General features: G+C 44.0%; 1 protein-coding gene across 1 annotated transcript in view; it reads left to right on the top strand.

The window, feature by feature from the left end:
* Positions 1–20,934, top strand: part of STK32C (serine/threonine kinase 32C) — a 183,969-nt gene that overhangs the window by 93,313 nt on the left and 69,722 nt on the right. Inside the window, exon 2 of the mRNA XM_027840491.1 lies at positions 3,173–3,228. Coding sequence (XP_027696292.1) covers positions 3,173–3,228 — 56 coding nt within the window. The remainder of the gene's footprint in view (positions 1–3,172; positions 3,229–20,934) is intronic.

The raw sequence follows: 20,934 nt of genomic DNA, 5'->3' as shown, positions 1-20,934 counted from the left end.
ATCTATCTATCTATCTATCTATCTATCTATCTATCTATCTATCTATCTATCTATCTAACTATCTATCTATCTATCTATCTATCTATCTATCTATCTATCTATCTATCTATCTATCTGTCTGTCTTTCTGTTTGTCTGTCTGTCTATCTATCTATCTATCTATCTATCTATCTATCTATCTAGTGCAGGTGTATATGAATATACAAAAAAGTATACAGAGTCCAGGTTAAGGACTCCCTGTATGTTGTTGAGGAAGCTGAGGCCTTTGACATTCAAACTCAATTATTTATTAATGCTCATCAATTAGTGAACGTGTGTTTGAATTTTTACCACTATATATCTTGGAGTGAGGGTAAGTATTTTCAGACATTGGCCCCTATAAGAAAACATGAAGTGTGAATGATAGAGTTGATAAACAATTATCCAATTATCTTTCTGAAGAGATCTAGAAACTGTGTAGCTTATGAATTTGCAAACAGTTCTCCTTGCTGTGAACACCTGCCATCTTTTAAAAAATTTTGTATTCTTTTTCTGACCTTACACACATACAGACACACACACACACACACACACACACACACACACACACACATGCACACCTATATATGTAGCAGAACGTGAAACAGAAGATTTCATAGGAGACCATGGGTCTTCATTTCATACCACTTGCTTTTTATTTTCAAAGTCTATAATAAGTTCCACACATGTCTTTCAAAACTGTTCTGCTGGTTTGTATTTCCTTTCAAACTTCTTTTTGTTCTCTTCTGTGCATTAAAAAAAAAGTTTGAATAGCCCTCCTTTTTCTCATAACTATTTCATTTCAAAGTTCCAACTCAGCTATGGTCTTTTCATCAGAAAAGCTTGAAAGTCCTCTATTCCACCAAAGTTCACTATTCCACTAAAAATCCATTTCTCCCATCCAGAGTTATATTTGGGAGCAGTTGGTGGTGCAGTGGATAGAGTACTGGGCCTGAAGTTAGGAAAACATCCTCATGAGTTCAAATCTGGTCCCTGACACTTACTAGCTATGTGACCATGGGTAAATCACTTAACTCTGTTTGCATCAGTTTCCTCACCTGTAAAATGAACTGGAGAAGGAAATGGCAAACCACTCCAGTACCTTTGCCAAGAAAATTCCAAATGAAGTCATGAAGAGTCAGGCACCACTGAAAAATGACTGAACAACAACAGAGGGTTCACAAATAAAATTGTCAGATTTGCAAATGAGATTATTTTTGGTTCTAAGCCCATATCTTTTGCCTTTTGTAATATCGTCTTTCCAAGCTCCTCTGTTCTTTATAGTAGAAGCAGCTGTGTCTTGAGTGACTTTGACTTTATTTCCTTAGTACTTGAACTCCTTTCTGGAAGTATGTAATAGTTTTTCGTTGATGTGGACGTTGAGAATTTTTGCTATAACATTCCTAAGACCTTTTATTATTGTTGTTGGTAATAATAATGATAACAATAACAGCAGGTAGCATTTATGTATTACTTTAAGGTTTACAAAGTGCTTTGTATGTATCATTCCATTTGATCTTTATATAACCCTGTGAGGTAGGTTTTGTTCTTATCACCATTTTGCAGATGGGTGAACTGGGGCTGAAATTCAGTGACTTGCTAGTCAGAGTCTGAGCTTGGTCACATAGTGAGTCACTGCCTGAGGCAGGATTAGAATTTAGATCTTCTTGACTCCAAGTCTCATACTGTGGTACCACCTAGCTACCCCATTTGGGGTGTCTTTCAGTATGTGATTGGTAGATTCTTTTTATCTTGACTGCTATCTGGTTCTAATAAATCTGGGCAGTGTTCATTTTTGGTTTTTTGAAATACGGTGTCTAGATTTTTTAATCATATTTTTCAGGGAATCTAATCATTCTTAAATGATCTCTCCTTGACTTATTTTCCAGAGTCATAGTTTCCTTTATGGCACGTGTATTATATTTTTTTCCCATTTTTTCAGTCCTTTGATTTTATTCTAAGATCTGTTTTTGTCTTATGGAGTCATTGATTTACCTTTGGTCTAGTCTAATTCTCAGGGAGTCTGTTACTTGGGTAAGGTTTACCACTTTCTAAGCTAATTTTCTCCTCTTAATTCTTTCCCTGTACCTTTTATTTAATTTATTATTTCTGGTGTTCATTTCTTCTAGGTGTTCATGTAGCCCTTGTGGAAAATCCTCTTAATTTATTTATTATTAAACTATTATAATGCTATATAACAGTATAATAATTTTATAATAATATTTATTATTAAGCTACTTTTAGTTTGGATTTTAGAGCATCTCTATATTTAAAGTATTTGTTTTTTGTACTGGTTGATGTCTTCCCCAATTTGCTCATTGCTGCAGCCTTAATGCCTAAACTGGGGCTTTGCCAGGGTCAGGCTGCTGTACTTTTGGATGGGAAGGAGAATTCTATTTGGTTTCACCTTGGCTTATCTGAATTCCTGTGTGGACCTCCACCTAATGAGGTTAGGAATCCCTGGATCTTAGAGTCTGAGCCCTTTGGGTCTTCCAGATCTTCTCTGGCATCTCTGGGGTATCCATGCCCATGCTTGTTGAGGCCATTCCTGATAGCTTCCAGGGCCTGCCCTTTGGGTTCCTAAACACCCTAGAGTTTCCTCAGAGGAAGCCTCTGCTCTTACTGATTTAGTCTGGAGTCTTAGAGGTTACATGTGTCTCCAGCCAGTCTCTGGCTTTGTTGAGAGGTTACCCTGCATTGGCATTGTTGGTGGCCCCCTTTCCTTTTGCTGGTGGGCTTCTGGTCATCATTTTGTATAGTTCTGGAGATGTAAGAATCCACTTACTACGGTTTCTTATTGGATTTCTTGATCATTATTCAACCTGGTGTTATTTGAAGGTTTTTGCTGGAGTAGGTATTTGGAAGCTGGGTGATCTGCCTCCATTCAGGCCCCTAACTTGGCTGGAAGTCTTGTAATTTAGTCTTGAGTCAGTCTTCTGCCTAGATGAAAACAGACTGTCCGAGTTTTGGCTGGACTCAGGCATTCAGATAGAACATCTTTGAGCAGCCCTTTGTCAGCAAAAGTGCTCTGGGGCATAAGTTGTTGATGGGGAGACAAAAGGCTGGTTGAAGTATTCTGACTCTTTAGAAAGAAGATAGTCAATATTTGGAAAGACTCTTGAAATCTGACTAAATGCCTTTGTTTTGTTTTTTAGTGAACTTTGACCACTTCCAGATCCTCCGAGCAATCGGCAAGGGGAGCTTTGGGAAGGTAAGCCAGCTAGCGGCCTTGGAGTGGAGACAGTGGGCTCCAGTGGTAATAAGAGTCTATTCTGGGGATCCCTCTTCTTTTTAACCAGCCGAGATGTCCTGAATGATTTTTTTCTCTGCCATAGAAAAGCCCACAAGATGGTCCTGTTAGAATGGATTTCTTGTGACCTCCTTCTATCCATTTCCTCTATTTCTGTGTCCTCTGAAACATCACTAAAGGGACATAATGTTGGTACTACTGCTGAGAGAAGGACCTCTCATTATTACCAATGAATATTTCATGACCCTCTCCGCCCCATTCAGGGAGTCTAGACAAGAATGCACATCCCCCGAGGTAGCAGAAGCCCTTGATGTCTCCAGTAGACTTGGAACAAGTTAAAACAGAGCAAGTCCAGACCTTCCTGGGGCTGGTGGGAGAGTAAACAGCTTCAGCTCAGGGTTTTGGTGAGCAGGTTTTCTGATTCTCCCTGTTTGTCCAGACAGCGTATGCGACACTGCGAATTCTTGGAGCCAGGTTACATCGGGCACAGCAGAGCAGAGCTCTCTCTATAACAGACAAACATTGCCCTGCTCAGCAGCCACATTGAAATGAGGTCATCACTTCCCTGGGTTTGAACAACTCTGATGACCGTAGCAGTGCTGGCAGTCTGAAGCTTCAGACCAGACCTCTATGGGCCATGGGGGAGAGGAGGGTTGTCCTCTGTGGTCAAGGAACAGAGCTTGTGCATGGGTGGGGGCCCAGAACCGTTGTGTCCACTGAACCAATGGTTAAACAGCCCAGAATGACTGCCCGGGGTCCCAGGGAGTGCTGCAGACAAAAGGCAAAGAAAAACACACAGATGCTTGCTTATCTGCTTCTTCACCTACAATGAATCATCTCCAATGATTTCCTTGGTTTTCCTGTTAGAGTTTGGGATGGGAATTGCTTCTTGGGGTTTGTGGTTGTTCTTTCTTGGCCAAACCCACTTCCTCCTTGAGCATCCGTGTCTACAAATTGGGGCTAATTATGGCTCAGAGAAAGGCTTAATAAGCTCCCGAGAACATTGAGAATAGTTCTGGGTAAAGCATCTTGGTTGTTTCATTGAAAATTAATCACTTCCGCGTGGACGTGATTTCTCTCCAGCACGCCTTTCAAATGTCAAATGCTCCTGTCATCTGTCTTCTTCTTGAGGTCTCTGCTCAGGTAGGTGGCTTTGACACAATCTTTACTTAGGCAGCTGAATTGAGCATCCTGACTTGGAGTCAGGAAGACATGAGTTTGAATCCTGCCTTAGACATTTGCCAGATATATGACCCCGAGCAAATCACGTAACCTCTGCCTGCCTCAGTATCCTACCTGTAAAATGGGGATAATAATAGCACCTACCTATTTCCCAGGGTTGTTGTGAGGATCCGATGAGGTAACACGTGTAAAGGCCCTGAAAACCTTAAAGCGCTTGTATAAACTCTTATTTTTGTTGTTGTTAGTGATAAATAATCATCATGCTAAGATATTGGACCAACATGCAAGTTTTCTACCGTTGCCTGGACAGTGAAACTCAGAGAAAATAAGGCTCTTTTAAAAAAAGGAACTGGAGCTGTGATTTCATCAGTCTAAAGAGCTCCCAGTGAGAAACTCCCTCTAGCAAGCGCAATGAAGGTGGATGCATTCTCTTCACTTGGAGTATCAGAGACTGCCTGGGGCAGAGAAATGAAGGCATCTGCCCAGGGTGCCATAATGCGGATGGGTCAGGGGGGACTTGACCCCAGCCCTTCCTGGCTGTAAGGTCACCTCTCCATCCTTTTCACCAAGCTGCATTTCAAGGCTCTTTTCTGGGGTAAGGCACTTCAATGCTGTTAATTATTCTCATTTCATTGTATTGAAAATGATGCTGTGTTGCATCAGTGAAAGATTGGGGGTAATTAGACCTCAGGAAGCCTTTCTGCAGGAATTTGTTAGGAGGAAGAATCTATTTTTGTCCCAAGTACTGTCAGGCTGGTATTTCCATCATCTCCCTGAACATAAAGAGGCACAGCTAGCTGGCCGTGTGTAGTTCTCCATAATTCTAGAGATGGTTTGAAGGGACATGAGCACCCCTCAGAGCCTGTCAAGACTAAACTGGACTTGATGGGGTCCTGTCCCCCCATCCTGGTGTCCCCTAGACAGATGAAATGACATTATGACATCTCATTATTAGTTAGCATCATGACTGAAGAAGTGAGCAAGGCTGGGCCAAGACGATTTGGGGAGAAGCTTAGCTGTGGCACGGTATTTTATACTGAGAGGCAGCATGGTATGGAGGACAGAGAGCTGGACTTAGGTGCAGGAAAGACTTGGGGAAGATTTGACTGATAACTCTTAGCTCTATGGCCAAGGGGAAACTTTCCTTAACCTCTTTGTGCCTCAGTTTCCTCATCTATAAAATGGAGAAAATACTTGTAGTATCTATTTCATAGGCTTGTTGTCAGAACCAAATGAGATAAGGTACAGACAGCCATTTGCCCAACTTAGAATGCTGTTGGAATGTCGGCTGGGATTATCTCTGTTTAAAAACATCTGACTCCCTTTGCAGAAGCTCATCTGTAACCTGACACTTAGAGCTCGTTTCTTCATAGCCAAATCAAACCTGAGGGTGAAGGCTGTGGCCACACCTGCCACACCCCAACTAGGTTGAAGCTATAGGCCCTGGTCCATGGAAAGCCTGGAAGACTGAGTGCCACAAAACCCAGACACCATTTTGCTCGATTCAGCTGAGTTGTTTAATGGTTATTACCCAGCACCTGGACTATTGGGGGCAATTTCTAACTTGGTAAAGTACTCATACGCTTGAAAAGTGATTCTATAGAATGAAAACAGAAGCACAGAGACCCTAAAGGATGGCACAACTTTTGACTAGAAGATGGCCATGGATGCTCTTGTTGGGCATGACTGCTCATCCTCAATGTACATAAGAGGAATGAAAGTAAATGGAAAATTCCTTATTAAGCATTGGCCATGTGCCAAGCACTGTGCTGAGGACTGGGGGGAAGACAATGACCAAGTCAAAGACAGTCTCAGTACTCAAAAAGTTCATAGGTTTTTTTTTAAACTGAATGTAAAATTTCCAATAGAAAAGTATCTATCTTTTGTCCCTCCCATTTCCCCACCCCATACACTTAAAGAGCAAAAGGAAAACAAAGTCCCCATGACAAATATTCATTGTCCAGCAAAACAAATGTTCCCATTGGCCCTGCCCAAAATGGAACATCTCGCTCTGCATATTTAGTCTCTGTTAGCATGTGGGTGGCATTTTAAATCATTGGTCTGCCAGAATCATGCTTGATCATTGCATTGATCAGGGTCCTTAAGTCTTTCCAAATTGTTCATTTTTACAATGTTGTGTTTGGTATAAATTGTTCTGGTTCTGCTTCCTTTGTACTCTCTCAGTTCAATATTAGGTCTCCCTGCTCCTTCCTCCTTTGTAGGGACTTCTACTTTCACCCTCCAATTATGTGAGATAGTAAATATCTGAGGTCAGATTTGAATTTAGGTCTTCCTCACTCCAAGCCTGGCATTCTATCCACTGGGTCACCTAGATGCCCCAGATCACTTAGTGATTCTTAAATTCTTTCATCTTGATCTGTTTTCCATGCCAGTTCAAAAAAATATGAAATATATTACATTTTCTTCTATTATTCTCTAACTTTTGACTTTATTTGAATATTTCTTACTGTCTCCTGAAGTCATCAGCTTGTTTCATCTGTTCTAATTTTCAGAGAGTCTATTACTCACATGGCTAGATGGCACCACAGTGCACAGAGCGCCAGGCCCGAAGTTAGAAAGGTTCATCTCCCTGAGTTTAAATCTGGCCTCAGACACTTCTTAGCTGTGTGACCCTGGGCAAGTCACTTCACTTTGTTTGCCTCAGTTTCTGATAAACCACTCTAATATCTTTGCCAAGAAAACCCCAAATGGGGTCATGAAGAGTTGTATACAACTGAAACGACTGAACAACAGCACAACAAATTACTTGGATTAGGCTTTGTACCTCTTATGCTAAGCTGTAAGTTATCTTTCCAAGTCTCCATAGCTCTGACATTTCCCTATTCTTCCTTCTCCCACTCCTTTAATTTATAACATTATTTTAATTCTTATATGCTTTCTTTTAGGAATTCTAATTGATATTAGAGTCGGAGCTGTATTTTTCTTTGAGGCTTTGCTTGTTGGAGTTTTGGCATTATTCCCCTCTCCTGGTTCCTGTCTTAGACATCCTTGGCCTCCTAAAAGTTCTCTCTCTCTCTCTCTCTCTCTCTCTCTCTTGCTCTCTCTCTCTCCTTCTCTCTCTCTGTTTAGTCATGCTTCTGATAATATGCTTTGGGCATCCTGGTGTTGCTGGCCTCAGTGGTGCCTCTAAAGGCTGAGTCTGCAATCCTGGGCAGGAGGCTGAGTCTGAGATCAACTCTGGGCATCCTGTGCTGCTGGCCTTTCATGGGGCCCTGTGTGCTGACCATGCATTCTTGGCCCCTCTGGGAAACCCCTTGCTGTTGAGCGGATGAGGGGCTAAGTCTTTGATCAGCTCAGGGTGTCCTTGTACTTCTGGGCTAACTCAGACCCCTAAGCACTGAGTCTATGAAGCTGACCCACTTCTCCTGCCCTGGTCACACATTGCAGATCACAATCTGAATCAAAGGGTCCTGTCTTACAAATAAACCCAAAGCTGCTCCTTCCATCTGGTCAATCAAGGACATTAGGGAAGGCTCCTTCCTGATTCTTACAGCCCTGGCTGGAGCCAAGGGAACACGGATTGTCATTCTGCCCCAATCCTTTACTCCTAGCAGCTGGAAGACAACTTTCTGGTTGCTGTTAACTAGGACATTGGCTGAGACGGCTAAGCAGACACTTTCGTGACCACATGTCAGGGACCCAACATAAATCCTTCTACATCAAAAGGATGGGGCAAGGAGAAGATTGCCCCTACAACCCCCCCCCCCAAGTTGGAAACATGGTCAGGAGTGACAGAGGAGGAAGATGAAAAGCAGCTGGGAGGCTCTGATGCTTACAGAAGGAGTCAGCAGTAAAGCCTGTGACCTCCAGGCTCTCTGCACAGATAACCCACATTTGGGCAGCAACCGAGACTGATGAGAAGCCCAGCTGTGAGCAGGTAAAACTGACCAAGAATGTTGCAGGGGGAAATCCATGCCTGGACTGTGGCTCTGGAAGGACTGCCCATGTACTAAAGAAATGGGATCGGGATCAGAGGTGGGGGAAAGTGGAGTCCTAGTGGATAGCAAGCGGCAAACTCGTGAGGGAGTCTGAGACTAGGGGGAAGGAAGTGTGATGGAGAAAATGTGGGTGAAGGTTAATGGAGAGAGATCTGGAGCAGATTCAAGTGGATTGCAGGCCACCTGCATGGAAAGGGGAAAGAGAAAGAGAGTTTGGGAAGTATCACATGCCTGGTGCAGAGGCACAAATAGCATCTGGACATCTGCAGGAACGCTCTCTGTGCCAGGAACAGAGCAGCAAACAGCTTCTTGCCTTGCCTTGCTTCATTCTTCATAAGGTGGAGGGGATGAGGGAAATTCCATTCTGGATCTCAGTCTCAATAATAGGGAGGGCCTGGCAGCTGGTGGAGGTAGGGGGATGATTGGAGCCTAGGGAGGAAAGGAACTGTCTCCCTTTGAGAGTTGGTGCCAGAGGAGAGCAGAGCTGGGCACAGCGTGACAGGAATCCTGGATTTGGGGGAAGGAGTTTTCAAATGGTGAAAAGGAAATATAAATGAGGTCCCATGGTTTAAAATGCCTCCATGAACATCTGTCCAGGGGGAATGAGAGATGCACAGAGTGAAGTTCTGAGGACAAAAGCAAACAAGTCCCACCAGGAGGAAAAGTAGGAATTCTCTAAAGAGACTGATGTGGATGCACAGGACACTCTCCAACCAACTTAGTTTAAAAGGAATGTATACGAGATGAACACAGGCCAGGGAACAGAGAGTGAACTTAAATGTGACAGTCCTATGAAAAAGTCCCACCTCGAGGTCGAGAGCTGGGAATGAGCTGAGGCTGTAAAGGGAAGCCAGGACCAAAAGAGGTCTGGGTTTTTTACAAATTGGATTGGGAGGAAAAGCAGGGGCAAAGAAGGGAGAGGCCTGCTCAAGGTGGACAGCGGCAACAGACAGAAGGCAGAGCGGCTCAGCGGAAGTTTTGCTTCTATTTTCTCTGCCAAGGAGAGGGAGCTTTGCCCTAGAAATGACAGAACAGGACTGACTAACAGGGAATTGGTGCCCCAGGCAAGGAAGGTGATGGCAGGTCGTTGTCCTTTGCTCTCAAAGAGGACCAAGTGGCGTCCCTATGCTGGAGTCAAGTTTCGGAGTCTGATTGTGGCCGATCAGATCAGTCCGAGCTCGGAGTGTTCTAGCACAGGTCGGGCACAAGCGGTCGGACTCTATCAAGGACAGCTACCACACACACTGATGGCAGATTCTCCAACTTGAAAAGGCTGCAAGCCAAGACCAAAGCGGTGGGAGAGTTGGTGCGCGATTTTCTGTTTGCAGATGATTGTGTACTCAGTGAAGCCTCTGAGGATGAGAAGTGAGGTGACAGGCAGTAAAGGAAGCACCAGATGACCCTGGAAATCCGCCTAGTGACTGCGCAGATGGTATTGATACTTGAAAGAGCATGGAAACTGGGAGAGGGCTAATGTTGCAATTTTTACAAAAGGAAGATGACAGGGTCTGTAAACTGTGGGCCAGTGGGCAGCTAGGTGGTAAAGGGGAGAATATGCCTGGCCTGAAGTCAGGGAGATCTGAGTTCAAATCCAGCCTCAGACACTTACTAGCTGAGTGACTCTGGGGAAGTCACTAAACTGCTGCCTGCCTTGGTTTCCTCATCTGTAAAATGAAGAGAGCAATAGCACCCACCTGTTAAGGTTGTTGGGAGGATCAAATGCTTAACGCAATGCTTGGCATATTGTAAGTACCATCTAATTGTTAGCTTTTCTTCTTGTTCCTTGGAAAATTCTAGAACAGATGAAAGAAATGGTCAATTGATATCTAGACAGGGAAGGAGTGATTACAAAGTGGTCACAGCATGGCTATATTAGGAACAGGGCTTGCCGTATTAACTTAGCTTTCTCTTTTTTAGAAAACAGTATTCTAAACTAGCAGATGTAGGGAGTGCTGTGGACATATAGTTTATCTGGATTTTTAGCAAAGCTTTTCATAAATAATCTGATACTTTTCTTGTGGAGAAGAAGGAAAGTTATGGCTTTGACAATAAGACGTAACAGGGACCACCCTGACCCTTGTTGCCTGAGAACCCAGTGTGCACCATTTTACCCTTTGACCTAATTCTGTTCTCCAGTACTCTGAATGGACTTGAGGGTGTTTAGTCTCTGACATCGGCTCAAATCCCCACAGATTATTTCCCCCCAGTTTTAGGGGTGCAGGCAACTTCATTTAACCGTTTAACAGAGAGATTAGTTTATACAAATATTCCCCCCTCCCAACACCTGCGGGGCATAACCCCTGCCCCCTCCCCCTTCTCTGGGAAGCAGAGGGGAATTAGGTTCACAGTTTAACTCAGTTCCTCGGGTAACACTAGTATTGCTAAGCTCCAGGCCAAAACTCCCCATTGACTAGTGTCCTAGGACCCTGGCTTCTTAGGACTTCCCTGCTAGAGTCCATGGTCTGGAATCTTGGACTCCAAGGTCACCATGGCACGAGCTCAAGGTCAGGGGCTCTGCTTTCTGCTCCTAGAACTCAAAAGGCCAAAGAGCAAGCCCTGAAGCCCATTTCTCAAAGCCCGCAGGGCCACTGGGGAAGAGGAAGTAGCCCTTCTCTGTTCAGCTTGCTGAGTGGTGAACCAGACCTTACGTCCTGGTTGCTGCCAGAAGGAGATGGTGAGACTGCCCCAGCTGGGGAGGCTTAAAGTCTCACATAGTTCCATCTTCGCTGGTTGTCGTCCTTTGTTTTTGAAGAGGACCAAATGACGTCCCAATGTGAGAGTCAGGTTGTGGTGACTCCGACTGTGGCTGATCAGACCAGTACAAGCTTGGAACGTTCTACCACAGGTCAGGCACAAAGAGTCCTTGTGAACATTTGGGGTGGATTCTCTAAATTGGAGCATCCCACATTTTTTTGAGCTATTTCAACTCTGCTTTGCTCACAGAGCACAGCACCTTCTCTGATGAGGCACACCATGCTGGGCAGTCCTGTGCCAGTGTCTCCCAGGTCACCCAATCAATTCCAAAGTTCTTCAGAGATACCTTGAGAGTGTCCTTGTATCACTTCTTCTGACCACCATGTGAGGGCTTGCCCTGTAGTCTTTTTGGCAAGCATATGTTTTGTATTCGAACAATGTGACCAGCTCATCAGAGTTGCACTCTCTGAAGGAGAGTTTGAATGCATAGCAGTTTAGTTCGAAAAAGGACCTCAGTGTCTGGTACATTATCCTGCCAGGTGATCTTCAGAATCCTCCTAAAACAATTCAAATGGAAGTGGCTCAATTTTCTAGTGTGGCGCTGATATACTGTCCAGGTGTCAAAGGCATACAGCAATGAGGTCAGCACAATGGCTCTGTAGACCTTCAATTTGGTAGTCAGTCTAGTACCTCTTCTGTCCCATACATTCCTTTGGAGCCTCCCAAATACAAGGAGTGAAACAAGGCTGTGTTCTTGCCCCCATGCTTTTTAGCATGATGTTTTCAGCCATGTTGTCAAATGCTTTCAATGAGGACGAACATGGCATCAAAGTCAGCTGTTGCACTGATAGTAAGTTCTTCAACTTGAAAAGACTACAAGCCAAGACCAAAGTGGAGGGAGTGTTGGCGCATGATTTTCTGTTTGCAGACGATTGCACACTCAATGCAGCCTTTGAAGCTGAGATGCCACAAAGTATGGATCAGTTCTCTGTTGCTTGTGCTAATTTTTGTCTAACAATCAACACCAAGAAAACATAGGTGCTTCATCAGCCACCATCTCACCATTCATATGTGGAATCATCTGTTACAGCAAATGGAGAAGTTTGGAATGCTGTGGATAAGTTCATTTACCTTGGTAGTGTCCTTTCCAGGGATGTACACATTAATAATGAAGTTGACCCACACATTGCTAGAGCTTGTTCCATCTACACAGCCAAAGGAAGAGGCTGCTCTTACTTACAAGGCAGGCACACCAAGAATATCTTCTTCCAGATGCCAGTTTCCCAGTGTCTCTGAAGTGGGCCCCTCTGCATGTGATCTGGGCATGTGTCAAAGCCCCGTTAGGGATAATTAGATGGGTAAATAATTGGTTGGATGACAGACCTCAAAGAGTAGTTATTAATGGTTCAATATCAGTGAAACAAGAGTGTTTTCCCTCTGCTGCTGAACTGTTTTTCAGCATGGATGAAATATTCATCAAATTTGCTGGTGACCCCAACCTGGAAAGGAGAGCTAATCCAGTGGACGATGGAGGCAGGTTTCAGAAGGATTTTGGCAGACTAGAGGACAAATGTTGTCTGGCTTCAGGCAGAGGCTGGGTGACCGCTTTGGGCAAGTGTTCCACTGGGGTTACTTTTGTGCATGTGGAGGTAATTGGTGTCACAGTGGATAGAGCACTGAGCCTGGAGTCAGGAAGATCTGAGCTCAAGTTGAGTTTTAGACACTAGCTGTGTGAGCCTAGGCATCACTTAACCTTTCTCAGCCTCAACCTTTCCTCTTCTTTACAATTAGCATAACAACAGCAACTCCTTCTCAAATTGTTATGAAGATCCAATGAGGTCATATCTGTAAAGCTCTTAGCTCAGTGCCTGGCACATAGGAGGTGCTTCAAAAGTGCTTGTTCCCCTTTCCATTAGCATATGTTGGGATAGATGGCCACTAAATGTCTATGACTCTATGATTCCATGTTTATCCAAGATGGTTGGGGGACATATAACAACGACAATAATGAATGACTGCCAGGATAACCACGAAAAAATTGTGATCCTTGGCAAGACATTGCTTATAACCTAGACTGAAGGTCATTCATCAAGGTGTGTCAGGGCTGGAAGCGATTGTTGAGAGAGTGTTGTGTGAATTTATCCTGGAGCATTTTTTCAGTTCCTAGACACCACACTTTTGCTGAGGCTTGGAATATCAGTTTCCAAAGGACTGAAGATGAATACCCCACAGAAGGCGATAGGGAGGTAAGTTGTGTGTGTAAGCAGGCTGTGACTTAAAAGAAAGGAGGAACTTTAAAGAAGAATGCAGAATGTCATCAGGCAATATATGATGGAAAGAGAACATAGGACAATTGTGTGCTAAGAAGGGATGACATGTGGAGAGCTGGAGTGTTCCACTGGTATCCTTGTGATATTTAGAGAAAGTGAGTCTGGTCTCCAGTACATTGAACAGACTACCTGTCCTGAACACATGGGAGGACACAAGAACTGTGCAATATAGACAGGCTGTGATCTGTGGAGGAAACATCTGAACTGACATCATCGTTCCTGTGACTCTTTGAATATTCCTAAGCTGGAGAATGTCCAGGGGAAGATGGCCAGGATGGTGAAAGGTCATGAGATCCCACCATACAAAGATGTATGGAAGCAATGTTTCATCTGGGGGAAGAGAAGGCTTAGGTAGGACAGAATACTTGTCTTCAGGTATCTGAAGGGCCTTCAAGAGAAGAAGGGTCAGACTTGGACCCAGAATGTAGCATTGGGAGCAATAGGGAGTGATTGCAGAATCAAGTTTAGGCTTGATGGAAGGACAAGGCTACGAGCAGTGAGAACTATCTTGAAGTAGACTGGGTAGTGTCAGGTAGTGAGTTCCTTGCCCCTTTCCCCAGATTTCTTCAGCAAATGAGTAGATGGGTGTTCATTGAAGTTGTAAATAGTATTCTTATTAATATATGCACTGCAAAGGATGACCTCTGAAGTTTCTCCTCCCTCTGAGTGACTTAGTGATTTCAAATACCTTTAAGTTTGACCCCATAATTTGATAAAGGAGGTCACCAAAGCTTTGAAGGTGGAAAGGTCTCTTCCAAGGTTACCCACTGGAGTAGAAAGGGAATGGAGTTGATGTTAGGAAATGAAGTGAAGGGTGCTTTGCCCATCTCCTCACTCCACACCTGAGTCTTTCTACCCAATCTGACTGGGTCAACCAATGAGACACTGTAGAGAAGTGGACAGTTTGCTTTGCATGTCACTGCATCCCCTTCTGGGTCCCCTGCTCTGCCTCTTGGCATACATACAGTCTCTTCACTCCTTCTTCTCTCTTCCTACCACCTCAGCTGCTCAAGGGCCTCACTATGGTGTCCTCTCAGACTTAGCCTCCCCAAAAGGCTACCATTCTCTGTACAATTCTTTTTTTCCCCTCCAGTAATATGGCAGTCCACATTTCTAGAATTTAAAAATGTTTGCACGCTTTCCTTACAACCACACCACAAGATAGTGAATATATAGGAATTAATACTGGCATTTGGTAGCTGAGGAAATGGAGGCTCGGGAAGGTCTGCCATCTTGCCCATCATCCCACCTGTACTAAGTGATAGAGCTGGACCTCGGTCCAAAATAGCCCACTCCCAAGTCCAGTGCTTTATCTACTATGACACAATGACACTCAGTACAATAATACTAATGATTATTGACAACGACAACTTTAACCAGCTCCTGGGCCTGTTCTTTCAGGGTTTTACTGGTTTACAGACTGGCTAGCCAGAGAAATAAATTCAAGATGAGATAGTGATGAAACTCTCTATCCTTAAAGGCGAGAACATCTGCTAAGCAAACCTTAACTTCCACAGGGACTGAGCCCTGGGAGAACTGTGCTCTGAGCAGCAGCTGGGGAACTCACTGTACCTCTGTAGTCTCTGCTACCCTGGGGAGGGACAGTCAGGTCCATATGCCCTTGTCCCTAACCTTCCAGAGCCAAACAACTGCCAAAGGATTCATGTGTGATTCTCTCCCAATTTGTATATTTCACTGGCCCCATTTCGATTTATTCATGTAGTCAAGTGACATGTTTTATGCTTGGATCTGACAAGTATCATTTTTGCCCCAAATGGGCCGCCTTTCATCTGCCTAGAAAAGAGCCTATTTTTTTGCCTGGCACCCGAATACCCCCTCCCATCTGGTATTACCCTATTTTCCAGACTTATTTCATATCATTCCCTTCAATGCCATTTATCATCAGCCCAACTGGACTCTGCTTTCTGATGCCAGCACATGTTCCCACAAGTGCCTCTGCTCACACTGTTTCCTATGTATGATATGCCATCCTTTCAACTCTTGGTGTGTGGAATTCTTACCTACCTGTTAAAAATGAACTCAGATGCCATCTCTTCCAGAAAGCAGCCCCCCACATACATATAACATGCAGAAACCAAAGTTAGTTATTGTAGGACTTCATGTCATCTTTCTGCCAGATCGTGAGCTCCCCAAGGTCAGGGACCAAGTTTTATCTGAACTCTGTGTCTCCTCCCAGTGGTCAGCACAGGGATCTGTGTACAGAAGGTGCATAAGCAGTTTGAAGCTTGCTTTATTCATTTTTTTAAGCAGGTGCCTCCTATTTCTTAATGTAGGAGTGAGTAATAGAGGTCATTTCAGGCATCAGGGGAGGCAGCTGGGGTTGTGTGTGGTGGCCTCTCCATGCAGATGGCTGCTTTCTCTGTCTGTGCATGATGTCATCCCTCAGAATACATTTCCTTAATGTTTTTGTAAAGCTCTTTGCAGACACCAAGTGCTCTATAAAAGCACTGTTGCTGCTGCTGCTGTTGTCCTTTCAAGGAGGACATTGACAAGTTGGGGATTTCCAGATGAGGGCAGCCAGGATGGCAAGAAGACTTCAAACTGTGGCATATGATGATCCATGGAAGGAATTGGGGTGTTCAGCCTGGAGAGAAGAAACAATGACGTGAATGTGATAACTTCATTCAGGAATTCGAAGGGTTGTTACATGGAAGAGGGATTAGCTTTACTCTTCTGGACCCCAGAGTACTGAACTGGGAGAAATGGGACAAAGCTGCAGGGAGGTGTGTTGAGATCAGGATGAAGAAGTCATATCAATAGGAAGGAGACCTTTTTTTTTTTTTAGGATTTAGAACTGTTTGTCTATGCAACCAGCTGCCTCTGAAGGTTTGGAGCTTCTAGTCACTTGGCCTTCAGACAGAGGCCTCTGTGACCACCTGTCAGAGGTAGCGTGGAAGACTAGGTCACTATTAAAGTCCATTTCATACTTAAGGTTCTACAACTCCAGTCGAGGAAAGTGATGGACACAGAGCTGAAATAAGGGTGCTGTGCATAGCAGAGATTGCCTTTAGAGAAAGACTTCTTCACCTTTTTGTGTCCTGGACCTCTTTGTCAGACTGGAGCAGTTTATAGACCTTTTTTAAGAATTAAAAAAAACCCCATAATTGAAGAAAATGCTAAATTTCAGCTAGAGATGAGTGAGAATAAAGATGGATTTTTCCCAAGTTCATGGAGCTTCTTAAGTCTATGCATGGATTACCTTAAGAAGCCCTGCTTTAGAGGAAATCTCATCTGGCTTCTACCCCCAGCCCCAGATATCTCAGCCTTGTCTCTATTTCAACCACATTGTTTAGCTGCAGTCATTCTTTGCCACTCAAAATATCTCTTATTTCTTTGGTGTGCAGCCTCCCCCCAACCTTCCTCCTCCTTCTGACAAGAGTGACTCAGAAGATAGGCTACATGGGTTATTTTGGTGAAAAAAAATCATCACCTCTTAATAGCCAAATTTCAGGTACCTCTGAACTTTGCTAGACCAATGTCAGAAAAGAGATATGCAGTCCATCTCTAGTTAAAACTCTAGAGCTTTCCAGGACTCACACCACACTGACAGAGCTTCCAAGAATCTGGGTCAGCTATACCCATGCCATATTTAGGTACCAGAGGACTACTTGTTCACAAAGGGACCCATATTGAAATTTAGGCTATCAAAAGGAGCAGTTTGAATACCCTTGAAACTCTTCCAGGAGAGTTTTATAGCTGGCAAACTTTGCACACTCTAATAGCCACTAACCTTTAAATAGCCTCAATTTTGGCTTAAAAATGGAAGCCTGACTATGAAATGGAAAAGGGAAGAACCCAGGACCTCTCCATGGTTCTGACCTTAAGCTTTCAGTCTGTTGTTTGTTCTTCATACTCAAAGAGGATCAGTGACATCATGATGTTGGGGTCAAGGTACAGTGTGTCCAGCTTTGGCTGGTCAGTCCAATACAAACTGGGAAGGCTCTACCACAGGTCAGGTGCAAAGAGTCCTTTTCAACATCTGGAATGGAGATGTCTCTAGATTTGCACATTTCATTTTTTCTTTGTGCTACTGAGATTCTGCTTTCCTCATGAAGCACAATGCCTTCTTTGATGTGGGCACACCATGCTGGGTGGTCCTGTGCTAGTGTCACCCATGTCCTAAAATCAATGCTGAAGTTCTTCAGAGAGACCTTGAGAATGTCCTTGTACTTTTTCTTCTGACCTCTGTGTGAGTGCTTGCCTCATTATGCCAAGTCAGGTAATTCTGGGCTCTATCCTGATCTCTAATTAGGTGGCAGGAGTCTCATCTTACCTTTGGGCCCCACCCCCAGCATCCACTACAGTGGTCTAAAAGAGTAGGTAATTAATGAATGTTTTTTTAATTGTATTATATTGTAGTGTATGAAACCCATAACAATCTGATGATTTTCCTGGCTTAGTCAGGAAACCTTAGCCAGAGTCTAGGGGTGAGTTCTAAGAGATTGATCCCTGTGACCTTTTAATGAGTTTTCATGTAGAAACCATTGCATTCATTGTGATAATGAAAACAATCTCTCATTGCAAAAAAAGAATGTTCTCTCCCCCTGACAGCATGTCTAAATTTCCTTTATTGCAACTTTCACCCATCACTATTGGTTATGCCCTTTAGGGAATAGAGAACAAGTCCAATCTCTCTTCCAAATGGTCAATGCTATAAGAATATCATGTATTCACTGAGTCTTAATTTCTTTGGGCTAAACATCTCCAGTTGCATCAGCTGATCTTTACGTGGTATGGACTCAAGGTCCAGAAATATATATCCAGAAAAAAAGATGAATTCTGAAAATGTGTTTGAGTAAAAGTCCAGGGTTGTGACATTGTCTGGAGTTTCTGGATTCTGTTTAGAGTTCAGTTTGACCTGAATTAGAAAATAAGACCTGGAAAAAAGGAGATTTCAAGGACCTTATTTCTTCAGTTCCCTGGAAAGCTAAAAGAAAGATGAGCTAAGATAGAAAGATTATATATGGTGGCATCAAGAGTTTGCCAGTGGGCTAATGTTGTTTATCACCAACAGCATGGAAATAGTTTAACTGTGTTTCCAATCTAATGGTGTTCCTGTTTAGCTGATGGCTGTTGGTAGCAAATGCAAGTCATAATTTTGAACTTGGTAAAGTGATGAATTGTAATCAGTGTCATTCTTTGATTCTCAAAAATAATTATTAAAGTTAAAAAACTATTGTAATGTCATAAGTGACAAAACAGCATGGTATGTAGCATAGTGTATTTTTATGTTTATATTTATGAACCTCAAAACACCCTACAAGTGAGTATTACAAATGATTGGTCCTGCTTTGAGAGCATGAATGCAAAGTTCTCTCTCTCTCTGTCTCTCTCTCTCGTTCTATGTCTCTGTCTCTGTCTCTCTCTCTCTCTCTCCCTCCCTCCCTCTCCCCTCCTCCTTTTCTTCCTCTTTTTCTCTTTCTTTCTCTCCCTCTCTACATCCATTTCTCACTATCTCTCTGTTTATCTGTCTTTCTCCCACCACTCCCATGTCAACTCTCCCTCTTGGCTGAGGTTCAGAGATTTCATGGTATCAGAATCTTAAGGCATGAATCATTGAATGGTTACAGGAACTGTCTCTGGGAGATTCCAAGCTAAGCACATAGACTGTCAGAGCTAGATGGGAGTTTAGCTCAATTGGTCCAACCCTCTCAGATTACAGAGGAGAAAACTTTTGTTAGCTTGAAAGGGCTTAAGAAACTACTATGGCTCAGTTAAAATGACTCTTTTGGGATCACTTTGCCCCCATCTTCATTCTCTGAGCATACAAACTGTTAACCCTGGCAGAGGATGAAATGTGAGCTTCTGACAAGGTCACTGGTGGCCCCAAAGCCTGCTGGGTAATGTGAGATCTGGCTTGCTTTTAATACAGGAAATTAAATTCTCCTCAAATGAACAAATGGTCAGCATAATCAAATGTGTCAGTGATGTTAACCCAGGCACATGAGCCTTTTCCTCAGATGGCTCATTATAATCGGAGTGATGCCTCTGCTGAATTTAACTCCTTCTTAGTTCCTGAGGCTGCCGGTGGACGTGATCCCAGAGTCTATGGGGATATGTCACCATTCTGTACCGTTTCCTCTTCTGTGGGCCCATGACTCTCTTTGAGAACACCGGATGACTGAATGCAAAGGGCTTCCAAATGAAAGGCAGCCAGGCCCTGGTGGCCATCACTCCTGCTCCCAGATTGTCCATTTACTTTGTAGCATTATTGGTCATTCTGCCCTGATTTCTGGTCACAGCTCTTTCATGAATAGCAGTGAGCTGAGCTTTGGGAAGGGGGAAAAGTCGGGTGTTCCAATTCCTTGAGTGGTAAGGGCTCTCTCCTAGCCAAAGTGCTGTGTTTTCTCACTAACACAACAAGCACCATCACGTTTTTGCTGAATGGTGAAACCTATTGCCTCCTGGAGGAGGGGCATTAAGAGGTGGATGATCACTCTTCCTGTCATTGTGGAAAGGCCTCCTCCTGGTTGTGAACTCCTGGTCCAGGTTTTGCTAAAGGTTCTTTGGTCTTGAACCCCGCAGTGAACACATTGGTACCCCAAACCAAAACTCAGCCACGCGCCTCTCACTGTGCTCAGCAGGCCTTTTGGTCCCTCAGTGCATCTCACACACTGTCTATAGGCCTGCCCCATCTTCTGCTGCAGGCTGGACTCTTGGATTAACTTTTTGGTTTTTCCTTTGGAAAAGTGACTTTGGGAGCTGAGCCAGACACAGATATGAGGGCGGTGGAGCCTCGAGGGCAGAGCCCAGAGCATGGGGAACTAGCTCCAATTTCAGGACCTTCCATCACTTAGCTATGGAAAGGTGGGATGGACTTCCTTGGAAGGTAGTGAACTACCATTTTAGCAGTGAAAGCATGCCTTCTCCCAGGTCAGATCACAGCTCATCCATGTCTTCTCATCCTGCGCTATTCTTGTACGTATTGGTCCTCCAGAAAGGATGCACTCATAGTGCTGAAAGATGCTATTGTCATTCTAGTTACACCGCAGGCTGTCGGTCCATCCCTTTGTCTTCTTGGGAACCTTTTTTCTTGCTACCCTCCTCCCTCAGCACCTCTCCATACATGTCCAAATCTGCTTTATGTACCTGTGACATCTTTCAGCTGCTGCATGCCCTCCCTGCATCAGGAGCCAGCACTCTGAATTCTGCAATTCTGGTGCTATTCTATGATTCACAGGCACCCAGCGTCACTGGGAGATCATTGGGGCCAGAGGTGGGTTTTACCTCTTCTCTCTTGGATGTGAGCAGCTTCTGTCTCACAGTCTTTGTTCTGCTTTTTCAGGGTGATCTCCTCCAGCAAAGCTTCCACTGTGGCTCCCAGGCCTGTACCGTAATACCTTTGCGGGGCTGGAAGTGTCTCTACCATCAGCAAGGCAGGCTTCTTCCTTTAATATCAGCTCTGTGGTGGGACTGGCCATGGGGAGCAGCCTGGCTTTGAGTCTGACAATGGGGTTTCACATCAAGGAGGTCAGAGTCTT

The sequence above is a fragment of the Vombatus ursinus genome, unplaced genomic scaffold (assembly GCF_900497805.2).
Source record: "Vombatus ursinus unplaced genomic scaffold, bare-nosed wombat genome assembly UNPS02014845.1, whole genome shotgun sequence".
Classification (NCBI taxonomy): domain Eukaryota; kingdom Metazoa; phylum Chordata; class Mammalia; order Diprotodontia; family Vombatidae; genus Vombatus; species Vombatus ursinus.
This window is presented reverse-complemented; position numbering and strand designations above follow the sequence as displayed.